Source organism: Nerophis lumbriciformis, linkage group LG29, assembly GCF_033978685.3.
Source record: "Nerophis lumbriciformis linkage group LG29, RoL_Nlum_v2.1, whole genome shotgun sequence".
Lineage (NCBI taxonomy): Eukaryota > Metazoa > Chordata > Actinopteri > Syngnathiformes > Syngnathidae > Nerophis > Nerophis lumbriciformis.
This window is the reverse complement of record NC_084576.2, coordinates 7,457,501-7,469,971: the sequence shown is the minus strand read 5'-3', so window position 1 is coordinate 7,469,971 and position 12,471 is coordinate 7,457,501. Positions and strand designations below refer to the sequence as shown.

The 12,471-nt window shown below is 40.4% G+C and overlaps 1 protein-coding gene across 4 annotated transcripts in view; it reads left to right on the top strand.

The window, feature by feature from the left end:
* Window positions 1-2,710: 2,710 nt before the first annotated feature.
* letm1 (leucine zipper-EF-hand containing transmembrane protein 1) overlaps window positions 2,711-12,471 on the top strand; it is a 62,120-nt gene continuing 52,359 nt past the window's right edge. For 2 of the 4 annotated variants that reach the window (XM_061925121.2, XM_061925120.2), the window contains exon 1: window positions 2,713-3,061. In XM_061925121.2, the coding sequence (XP_061781105.1) occupies window positions 2,977-3,061 (85 nt within the window). In that variant the 5' untranslated portion in view covers window positions 2,713-2,976. Of the gene's footprint in view, window positions 3,062-12,471 lie in introns of all 4 variants that reach the window. The other 2 variants (XM_061925119.2, XM_061925122.2) reach the window with 2 other exon arrangements.

Genomic DNA, 12,471 nt, shown 5'->3' with positions numbered 1-12,471 from the left:
ACATAACACATTCTTGTCTAGAAAGGCGTGATGTGTTTTTGTAACAGTAAAATCAGAAAACATTACAATCATGTCACATCGTCAAGAAAGTGTTTTTATTAATCTGTTAATCATTGTTGCTCACTATAGTATTATATTTTAAATACACAATGAGTACTAATACATGTGTGTTAATACTGACTATTTTTGACCAGTATCCAGCAGAAGTTTGATAGACATTTGACACTGATGCTAGTAAATGTCAACTATTTTGTGTCTGTGTGGAAAAATTTGTTAAATACAACTGTGGTTGAAGTCTTCCTCATCAGGTCGTCATATCCTTGGGGTTTGTCACGGAAAAACATTATCATTTAGGGCAGGGATCCCCAAACTACAGCTCGTGGGCCAGCGTGCACAATCCGGCCTGCGGCACGCACCAAGTAAAAAATAAATAAAATATAACCTGTTTTGTCCAGCTGTTCAGGCAAATCATATTAATGATGTAGATGCCCATATCTGCTGTACATATTTACTTTTCAAAAGAGAAGTGTGGAATACTTCTCCTGTTGCCATATTTTTATTTGACTTTATTAAAAATGTGGTTATATTTATTGTTTTCCACAGTATATAAAATGTTACTGGAGCATGTATACATACTTGCCAACCCTCTCGGATTTTCCGGGAGACTCACGAAATTCAGCGCCCCTCCCGAAAACCTCCCGGGACAAATTTTCTCCCAAATTTTCTCCCAAAAATCTCCCGAAATTCAGGCGGAGCTGGAGGCCACGTCCCCTCCAGCTCCAATATAAACAGCGTGCCTGCCCAATGACGTTATAACTGTAGAATGATCGAGGGCGAGTTCTTGGTTTCTTATGTGGGTTTATTGTTAGGCAGTTTCATTAACGTCCTCCCAGCGCGGTAACAACAACAGCAGTCACGTTTTCGTCTACCGTAAAGCAGTTTGCCTGCCGTAAACAGCAATGTTGTGACACTCTTAAACAGGACAATACTGACATCTACTGTACATGCATATGTGACAATAACATCTAGGGTTTTTAGAGAGTGCAGTGCACAACTGCGCACACAACAAGGAGACGAAGCAGAAGAACGAGAAAGATACAGCCGTGGCGACGCCGACGACGAGTAAGATGAAGAAATACGCTTGTAAGTTCCAAGCCGCAGCTGTGATTGGCCCTGGATAGCCTCCGGGAAGAAGTAGTGGACTACCAAGTGCTTGGCAGTGAAGATCTTCCTCAGGAAGCAAAGATTGACCGGTTTTGGGCCATGCTAGGGAGAGATGGAAGATTCCAGACTCTAGTGCATTTGATGAAAGCACTTTTGTGCGTGCCACACATATATATATATATATATATATATATATATATATATATATATATATATATATATATATATATATATATATATATATATATATATATATATATATATATATATATATAAAATAAAATAAATATATATATATAGCTACAATTAACTGAAAGTCAAGTATTTCTTATATATATATATATATATATATATATATATATATATATATATATATATATATATATATATATATATATATATACATAAATATATATACACACACACATATATATATATATATATATATATATATATATATATAAATATATATATATATATATATATATATATATATATATATATATATATATATATATATATATATATATGAAATACATGACTTGGTGAATTCTAGCTGTAAATATACTCCTCCCCTCTTAACCACACCCCCACCCCCAACCACGCCCCTTCCCCCGACCACGCCCCCCAACCCCCGCCCCCCACCTCCCGAAATCGGAGGTCTCAAGGTTGGCAAGTATGTATATATATATATATAATTCTTTTAACCCAATGTGGTCCCCAAGTCAAAATGTTTTGGGACCTCTTAAGGTAAAACACAAAGAAACAAATGCAAATAATTGTCTCTGTTCTTTGGGGACACAACAGGCATTTATCAGAAGTAAACAAAGCTGTCAAATGAAAATTTATCATTTATAAAACTAACATATAATTTGTTATTAGGAATGTCTATCCACTTTATATTGTTTTTGTTAAACTGATGTCTTGGACATAGTTTAATACTTTTTGTATAGTTTTCTGTTGTAATACACATGACTCAAACGGGCACATACATTTCTCTAGTCAATGCAAGGTTATCATGAATAACAAGATCTGATAGCTCAGTTACAACTCACGTTATTCTATTCTCTGTTATATGTGTTTTATGTTGCACGATTGCACCAAGTAAAATTCCTAGTTTGTGAACCCATTCTCAAACAATGGCAATAAAAACTATTCTGATTCTAAGTCACGAGAGGAAGTTACGTCAATTTTATATTCAAATATGTGGTGTACTTAAATATCGTGTTTCCGTACAAATTGTTCTTATTCAGGACGAGCAAATCATTAACTTGTTGCAAGTTTGAATTGAATACGAGGATAATATCCCTTAACATTTACACAATCTTGGCTTTTTTTTTTTTTAGAAACACCGGAAGCTTATTTCGCCTCCGTTTTTTAAAACCACCTTTATTATTTGTCATTTACACGAAGCTACGTTGTAAACTGGATATCAGAAAAATATAATGCAAATGAAACATTAGGGTTGTGAAAATAAGCTTGTGTTTAGCAAACGGCGAATAGTTTTCTAAACAGGATTAGTCCACTTCCGCCCTGATGGCGACTTCACGCTAACGGTCGAATGACGTCAGAGGAACTTGGAAGTCCTGCCCGGTGTCTGTCAGGCAGCGGTAGAGAGACAGGAAGGGCATGAACGCAGAGCTGGATCATCCGATGTTGTACACTTATTTAACCGTCGTTTTTGGTCTTAATGTGTCCGCTCGAACGCTCTTTATTTCGACAAACACACTAGCTAGCTTGTCGGCACGCTAGCTTGCACCTGAAGGCAACGTTCGAGGTAAGCTAGCTCGGCAGACACAGAAAAGCCTCCGCATGGCGTTAATCTTGTTTACGAGGTCCAGGGCATCATTAATGACAACTTCCAGATCGCTAAACAGTGATCTACGCAAAGCTAAAGGTAAGGCCTCATTCGCTGTTATTATCAGAGTAAAGCATATGTCCATGTTTGAAGTGTGTGTGCTGGAGAGTGTTGAATATAGCTAACGTGCTAAAGTTAGCATGTTTCTAGTACTTTTCCGCTTTTGTACTTTCCAGCGAAGGGGAACATGAGTCACTGCCTCCACAAATATACTGCCGTTCATAATCTAAGTATCTATTGAGTGGATTTACTCTCTCATTTGCTTCTGGTTGACAAAAAAGGAGTGAGAAAATACATTTGGCATTAAGGTCATTTGAGGACAGTAGCCAGGTCCTATGTGAGGATGCTTGTTGCCATGGCAGCATACAAGGAAAATGTGCATAGGAAGTAGAATGTTTGACTGGAGAGAGGACATCCATGATGTAATCATGTGTATATTAATTTTATTTTTCTAATTTATGGGCCATTTTATTGGGTAATCGTGAGGTGTATAGTTAAAGGTGACCGTAGTTTATTTAGTGTTTGGTTATAAGATTGTTTGAATGTACAAGGGATACTTTTTTGATATACAGTGAAAACCCGTTCTGCTGGTTGACAATAAAAGAGTCAATGTAGTTGACTGTGGTCTTAGAACTCGCTGTTGAGGTTGCCCCCTCTTTTGCATCACCGATAAGCAAAACAAGTGCAGTTTTAATCCTTTGATCGGTTCCACTGTATAGGTTTACCTAAGCACAGCCATAGGGTGGGACGGTGTGGCGCAGATGGTAGAGCGGCCATGACAGCAAACTTCAGGGGCTCTATCCAGCTTTTGCCATTCTAATCACATTCGTTGTGTCCTTGAGCAAGACACTTCACCCACTTTGCTCCGGATGGGATAGGTTGATTGGCAACACTAAATTGGCCCTAGTGTGTGAATGTTTGTCTATCTGTGTTGGCCCTGCGATGAGGTGGCGACTTGTCCAGGGTGTACCCCGCCTTCCGCCCGATTGTAGCTGAGATAGGCTCCAGCGCCCCCCGCGACCCCGAAGGGAATAAGCGGTAGTAAATGGATGGATGGATGGGTGTTGTGGTTATTAGCGCCTTGCATGGCAGCTTCCGCCATTATTGTGTAAATGGGTGAATGTGACATACAATGTAAAGCGCTTTGGGTATCGTTTCATGTATAGTAAAGCGCTATATAAATACAGGCCCTTGACCATTTACCATAGAGTGCAGTTAAAGCTTAAAATGGCTCACCATAAATCTTTGCTGTAGCACAAGAACACCGGAGAAAGAGTTGAATGGACATTGGTCATTCCACATGACTGAAAGTTCAGCAGTCAGTAAAGATTAGGCCATTATCTAACAACAGGCCATAAAGTTTCTTTGGTTGTGTGCTGATGTGGATGTTTGTTGTCATGCGAGTGTTTGTTTTGAGCATTGGGTAGTTTCTTGCGGTTTGTTCAACTAAGACCGTCGTTTATTCAGACTTGTTGTTGTTTATCATCCTGACACGTGAGTGCCATTAAAACCACATAGTCATTCTTAAATATTGGCTGCAATAAGAAGCATTTGACCAAATTGACCCCCCTCCCTCCAGTAGTTTTGCTATTAAGATTTTCTCTAGGTTCCCGGACTTACCGACTGACACAATTTTAGATGTGTTTTTGACACCAATTCTGACCCTAAAAGGCTCAATTACGCATATCTATAACTACATTTTTCTTTTGTCTCTGACTTAAATTAATTCACTTTGGGTATGAATCTGTCTGAGGATAGCTGAACAGAGTTTTTAAGTTGAGTTCATAAGTCATCCATTTGTGCCAGACACAGCCCTATTCAATGCAAGCTAATACATCGTACTTATTATACCAAGGTCCGATTTGCGAAAATATTTTGTGTGCTTGTTAGTAGTTGTATCTCTCTGGGGCCATTCAGGAATGTAGCCGTCTGTGGTTTTATGTTGATGTCTGTCTATGTTTAATTTCATTTTAATTTATCATATCACATACATTTTTTTATGTGATTATTTTATTTTATATTTTGTTGTTACTTGTTAGGGGTCGGGGGGGGCTGTATTTTTGACAATTACTGTCAGTTGTATGTGTCTAAAAAAACAATAAACAAATGTTTAAAAAAAACAAGAAAAACACATAGTCATACAGACCAGAACAACAACAGGTCTGAATTCTGTTTGTTAATGTTCTTGAAGTTTGCAGTAGGTATGTTCCGATCAAGTTTTTACACTGCCAGTTCCGATACGCGCATCAATCCGTGAGATCGGCCGATACCAACGCCGATCACATGTATTAACTAAATATTTCAATGTATTCATGGTGAGTGCTGTTGACTGTTTACAATATCAACACAATATTTACAGAAGTTTCTTATTCTCTCTAATTTACATACAATTGTTTGAGCAAAACAAAGTCAATAGTACACAATAACTAAACAAATGCAAAAACTACTACTCATTTAAAGGGGACTTATTATGCAAAACCAACTTTTCTTACCTATTGGTACCTGTTTTTGTGTATTTGGAATCTGCATAAGTCCCCAAAAAATTTGAAATCAAACCATGGAAGCATGGCGAAGATAATTATAAAACAATCTTGATTTCCCTAATATTTCCTCCGAACAAACTATTTGGAATTTTCCCCATTTGTGACGTTTTCCTAATTGGTGACATCAGCAGATATCGCCATATATAGTACAGATTTACCCGAAGAGCTTTGCGCCAGGCCGCTATTTTAGCCGACGTTGTACTCAATAAGCTGCTTATTTTTCTCTTTTCATCTTGTTGTGGGCCAGAGTGGCTCTTACATGCACATGCATCCTACGATGATGCCTATTCTATTACAAAGTAGCGTACAGTTATAGTTTAAAATATACATTTATTCAGAGTTTTCAGCATGTAATTAATTGTGGCGCACCGCCACAGCAAAATAAAAGCCGCCACACCTTAAAAATTGGTGTTTCTTTTACGTGAAAACAAATTGAAAGTAAAATAATAGTATTGTTGTTGTCCAGAAGGACACACAAAAAGTCCAGCGGTCTTTTATATTTTTATTGCCAATCCTATGCTCGTAACAGGCCCAATTCCAACACATATTTCCTCCCGTGAACACACATTGTCTCTGTGCTTCACTCGCAGACACACAACAAAACTTCCTCATTTCCGCCATATCAGATTCAGAAATACTTTAATCAGAAATACTTTAATAATCCCCTAGGGGAAATTAAGCTTTTCAGCACAATCCCATTCAAGAGCAGACAAACATTACAGGGAGACAGAACAGGATCGCTGACGGGTCTGGGGGGGGGATTCAGTCTAAGGCTATGTCTACAGTAAGCCGGATAACCCCTTAAAGGAATTATTAGTTAGCCTAAGCCTTTTTTCAGCCACACTAAACCAGCGTTTAAGGTTCCCCTCCTCGGACAAATTTTTACATGGGTCAGAGCGCTGTGTATTTCTTGAATCTCCCCGTTTACACTAAGGTTATCCAGGGTAAATCCCACCTAACCTTATCCTTGTCCACACACACACAATGGTCGTTTAAGATCCCCTCGACCCCTCCGTCAGCAGGCGCAACGCGACCTAATACGCATGCGCAGAAAATGCGAACGTCATAGTCACCTTCAGTGTTGCTTTGTGTGCAAGTTCTTAAATTAAATGTAACTTATCTGAACAATATCCGGTGTTGTGGTATTTCAATGAACTGGAATCCAGTGCGCTGTGGGGCCCTATTGTAGTGAATCACACCTGAGACATCATAAATTAATCAAATCTTTATTAGACACGTAAACAATGTAATAAAGAACATTTTACAACAATCAATCTAGGGATTTAGATATCCGGTCAGGACACTCCTCACTCTTTTAACCTTCACCTTCATTGTCCATTCCTTTTTGGTGACTTTATATACCGTATTTTCCGCACTATTAGCCGCACCTAAAAACCACAAATTTTCTCAAAAGCTGACAGTGCGGCTTATAACCCGGTGCGCTTTATATATGGATTAATATTAAGATTCATTTTCATAAAGTTTAGGTCTCGCAACTACGGTAAACAGCCGCCATCTTTTTTCCCCGTAGAAGAGGAAGCGCTTCTTCTTCTACGGTAAGCAACCGCCAAGGTAAGCACCCGCCCCCATAGAAGAGGAAGCGCTTCTTCTTCTACTGTAAGCAACCACCCGCCCCCATAGAAGAAGAAGCGCGCGGATATTACGTTTCATTTCCTTTGTGTGTTCCATGTTGATATACGACTCCATGCGCGCCCACATCACAGATGGTGTCAAAAAACAAGTGAAGCACACAAATACAACACTCGCCGTCATTCCGGGTGGATTAACCAAAGAACTCCAACCGCTCGATATTGGTGTCAACAGGGCATTTAAAGCACGACTGCGAACGGCGTGGGAACAATGGATGACCGAAGGCGAACACACCTTCACTAAGACAGGGAGACAGCGCCGGACGACATACGCCAACATCTGCCAGTGGATCGTAAATGCCTGGGCGGATATTTCGGTCACAACTGTGGTCCGAGCTTTCCGGAAGGCAATGACTTCGACGAGACGGAGCCGGCCATTTTGGATCCCGTATTCGCCCAACTTTTTAATTCGGACACCGAAGGAGAAGAATTCGAGGGATTTATGAATGAAGAATAACTTCAGAAAGTGAGCGTTATGTTTATTTTGTGTGTTGTGACATTAACGTTCGAGCAACATTAAGTTATTGATGTTATTGCTCTGCACTATTTTGAATTTTACTATGTTTGTGATTGCACATTTGCACATTACCGTACATTTTGGGAGTGAACAGAGTTGTTAGAACGCTGGTTTTTAATATATTATTAAAGTTTGACTGACCTATCTGACTGTTTTTTTGACATTCCCTTTAGCGCAGTTAGATGCGGCTTATAACACGGGGCGGCTTTATAGGTGGACAAAGTTTTGAAATATGCCGTTCATTGAAGGCGCGGCTTATAACCCAGGGCGGCTTATGGTGCGGAAAATACGACCTAGACGTTGAGTCCGCGATATAACTGATACAGTCTGCTTTGCCAGTCCAAAAGCATTCGATGTTTTCCGTAGTCTTCCCTCGACGACCAGGTAATACAAAGCACACGCTACATTTTTTATCGCATCCACGGGAGCCCGCATTTTCGTTGACTGTCCTTCAACAAATGGACAAAGTTTTTCGGTCAGTAGAATCACAGGTGACCTGGACATTCAAAAGTTCTTTTGCCGTCTGAGATGTGTTGTATCCGAAATAGCTGCAATTGCACGTTTTCTTCTCTTAAGGTATTTGTGTGTAATTTCCACAAGCGTCTGTATATGTAGAAGAATGAGAAACACGGGCATGTCTGGATGACTCGCCTCCATCTTTCCAGTGATTAGCTCCGGTTGTTCTGAAGCTGGCTGTCGCGCGTTCTCTGTGGGGCGCGGTCTTTCTGACTTCACTTCCTCTCCAAACTCAGTTTGTAAACGATCAATGAGTCCATACAAAGCTAAGAGCCGGAGATTCAAGAAATACATGGCGCACTTACCCGTGTAAAACAATTTCCAAGGAGGGTTACCTTAAACGATGGTTTAGTGTGGCTGAAACGGGGCTTAGGCTAAATAATTATTCGTTTAAGGGGTTATCCTGCTTAGTGTAGACATAGCCTAAGCATGGGCCCCTGGAGAGGGGGTCCAGACTGAGGCCAAGGAAGAAAAAAAACAACTCATAGCCATAGCACACATAAACATGTGTGTAAGAGAACACAAAGGACATTGAATACATTAAAAGAGCAGAGCTGATACAACCAGCCACTTCTAATCACAGCCACAAAAGTAAAACAAAAACAAAAACAAAAAATGTAATAAAAAACATATACACTGTGATGGCCTCTGCGGTGTTCCACGCCATCGTCTGCTGGGGTGGGGGGAGCGTGGCCAGAGACAGGAGCAGACCAACAAAGCAACCAAGAGAGCCGACTCTATTCTCGGCCGCCCACCAACTCTCAGCCAGTGTCCAGTCCACATGGATGAGCGAGGATACGTCTAAGGAGACCGAGGTGCCTGATACTACTCATTTAGCCAAGACACTGTGAAGCGTGTCCGTCCCGGCGCTCAGCGCCAGCTCCGCAGCCCTGTCTCTTCATCTGCATCTTCTCCAGTCTCTCCAAATCGAATCTGGTGTGGCAGAGACCCAGCAGCTGGTCTCCATGGCCAAAAGGCTCCCGGGAGGCAGATCCAGAAGTTGACAAAAAAGCACCGCAGAAGTTACAAAAGTGCCACCCCTTGTCACACAGTACCAAAGGGTCCCGAACCAAAAGGCAAAAAAACCACATGAAAACAAGAGGGAAACATCAGGAACACAAAAGGATGACACAAGAGCACAGCAGCCACTACAGCTGTATATATATGGGATAGGTTGATTGGCAACACTAAATTGGCCCTCGTGTGTGAATGTGAGTGTGAATGTTGTCTGTTTATCTGTGTTGGCCCTGTGATGAGGTGGCGACTTGTCCAGGGTGTACCCCACCTTCCGCCCGATTGTAGCTGAGATAGGCTCCAGCACCCCCCGCAACCCCGAACAGGACAAGTGGTAGAAAATGGATGGATATATATATATATATATATATATATATATATATATATATATATATATATACACTGCTCAAAAAAATTAAAGGAACAGTTTTTTATCAGGGTATGGCATGAATTCAATTGCACTTTTCTGATAAGGTTTTGGTCAGGTATGTGGCAGAGGGGGTTGTTAATCAGTTTCAGATGCATTGGTTTTTATGGAATTAACAACAGGTGCACTAGAGGGGCAACAACGAGGTGGCCCCCAAAACAGGACTGGTTTTGCAGGTGGAGGCCATTTCAAGTTCCTCCCTCTTAAACTTTTTTAACTGTTTTTCCACAAGTGTTGGCTTTAGCTAGAGTCATTATCACGACTGGGAGCATGAGGCGATTTCTTAACCCTCCTGAAGTTGCCCAGATTGTCCTACTACTCCAGGATGGCACATCCATGCGTGCTGTTGCAAGAAGATTTGATGTGTCTCCCAGTACAATCTCCAGAGCATGGAGGAGATTCCAGGAGACAGGCAGTTACTCTAGGAGAGCTGGACAGGGCCGTAGACGGGCCTCATCCCATCAGCAGGACCGATATCTGCTGCTTTGTGCAAGGAGGAACAGGTTGAGCACTGCCCGAGCCCTACAGAATGACCTCCAGCAGGCCACTGGTGTGAATGTCTCTGCCCAAACAGTCATAAACAGACTTCACGAGGGTGGCCTCAGGGCACGACGTCCTGTAGTGTGCCCTGTGCTCACTGCTCAGAACCGTGGAGCTCAATTGGCATTTGCCATAGAACCCCAGAATTGGCAAGTCCGCCACTGGCGCCCTGTGCTTTTCACAGATGAGAGCATGTTTACCCTGAGCACCTGTGATAGACGTGAAAGGGTCTGGAAAAGCCAAGGAGAGCGCCATGCTGCCTGCAAAATCATTCAGCATGACCCGTTCGGTGGTGGGTCAGTGATGGTCTGGGGAGGCATTTCGATGGAGGGACGAACAGACCTCTACAGGCTAGAGAACGGCAGTCTGACTGCCATTAGGTATCGGGATGAAATCCTTGCACCCATGGTCAGACCCTACGCTGGTGCAGTAGGTCCTGGGTTCCTCCTGGTCCACGACAATGCCCGGCCTCATATGGCAAGAGTATGCAGACAGTATCTGGAAGATGAAGGAATTGACACAATTGAATGGCCCTCACGATCACCTGATCTAAACCCTATAGAACACCTCTGGGACATAATGTTTCGGTCCATCAGACGCCGCCAGGTTGCTCCTCAGACTTTACAGGAACTCACTGATGCCCTTAGACAGATCTGGGAGGACATCCCACAAGACACCATCCGTCGTCTCATTAGGAGCATGCCGCGACGTTGTCAAGCATGCATACAAGCACGTGGGGGCCACACAAGATATTGAAAATAATTTTGAGTTGCAGAAATTGAATTTAGGCAAAATGGATGAGCCTGCCACATCATTTTTTCACTTTGATTTTTGGGGTGTCTATATACTGAGCACTCTGTTGGCTGAAAACTTTTATTTCCATCAAAAGATGTGGCATCCTTTTGTTCCTGAGACATTAAACTGTCCATATCAGTATAGATATCCCACTTTTTTTTTTTTTCACCATTGAAATCTGATGTGTGTTCAAAGTGTTCCTTTAATTGTTTTGAGCAGTATGTGTATGTATATATATATATATATATATATATATATATATACACTATATATATATATATATATATATATATATATATATATATATATATATATATATATATATATATATATATATATATATTAGGGGTGTAACGGTACACACAAATTTCGGTTCGGTACGTACCTCGGTTTAGAGGTCACGGTTTGGTTCATTTTCGGTACAGTGAGAAAACAACAAAATATACATTTTTTGGTTATTTATTTACTAAATTTGTAAACAATGGCTTTATCATTTTAACATTGGGAACACTATAATAATTCTGCCCAAGTTAAGCAACATTAAACTGCCTCAAGTTGTTGCTCAGATTAAATAGAATGACAAAACTTTTCTTCTACATATAAAAAGTGCAACATTAAACAGTTTCAAGTCAACTCATCATGCTTAATTTATTACAGGATTTGGGAAGCCTGTAGTTGATTTATTATGTAAATGTTATATTTTTATCAACATGTGAGAGCAGAGACCCTGCCATTCAAAACTAAGTTGCTGCATTACTAATGATTAATGTAACTATAGCTGAAAAAATGGTACAATAGCAATAGGAGAGACTACACCATGGAGTTCATGTAGGCTTAATGATGCAGTTACATTATTATATCAACTATCAGAGACAGAAACTCTTCATTTAACATAATGTCCTTTTTTGCTGCTTCAACACAGCTCCAGCAACACAGAAAAAGGTAAAGTGAAATAACAGACAGACAGGGCTTTGCTGTCCGTAACACATACACAGACGCACACACCGCAAAATGAGCTAACGTTACGCTAACCGTTACTGCCTATTACCTGACACCTTACATGTTAGCTACTTCTCTTTGTTTATAATGTTTATAATGTGTATTTTCTATTTCCTGCTGGATCTACTCTCTATTTTATGCTGCTGCTGTCACATATACTGTATATACTGTAATATTGTACATGGTCATTGGTATATATTGTGTATATGTTATAGACATAATATAATATATCTGTATATATATTATTCTGTACACATATTATGTATATATTCGTATATATGTTGGATTTTTTTATCACGATTTTAGTCTATTTATACCTGCATTGTCCTTTCCATCCTTACACTTTCCATCATTGTAACTGAGCTACTGTGTTGAACAATTTCCCTTGTGGATCATTACATTTTGTCTAAGTCTAAGTCTAAAAGCGAATTAGCCTTCACCTCAAGCCA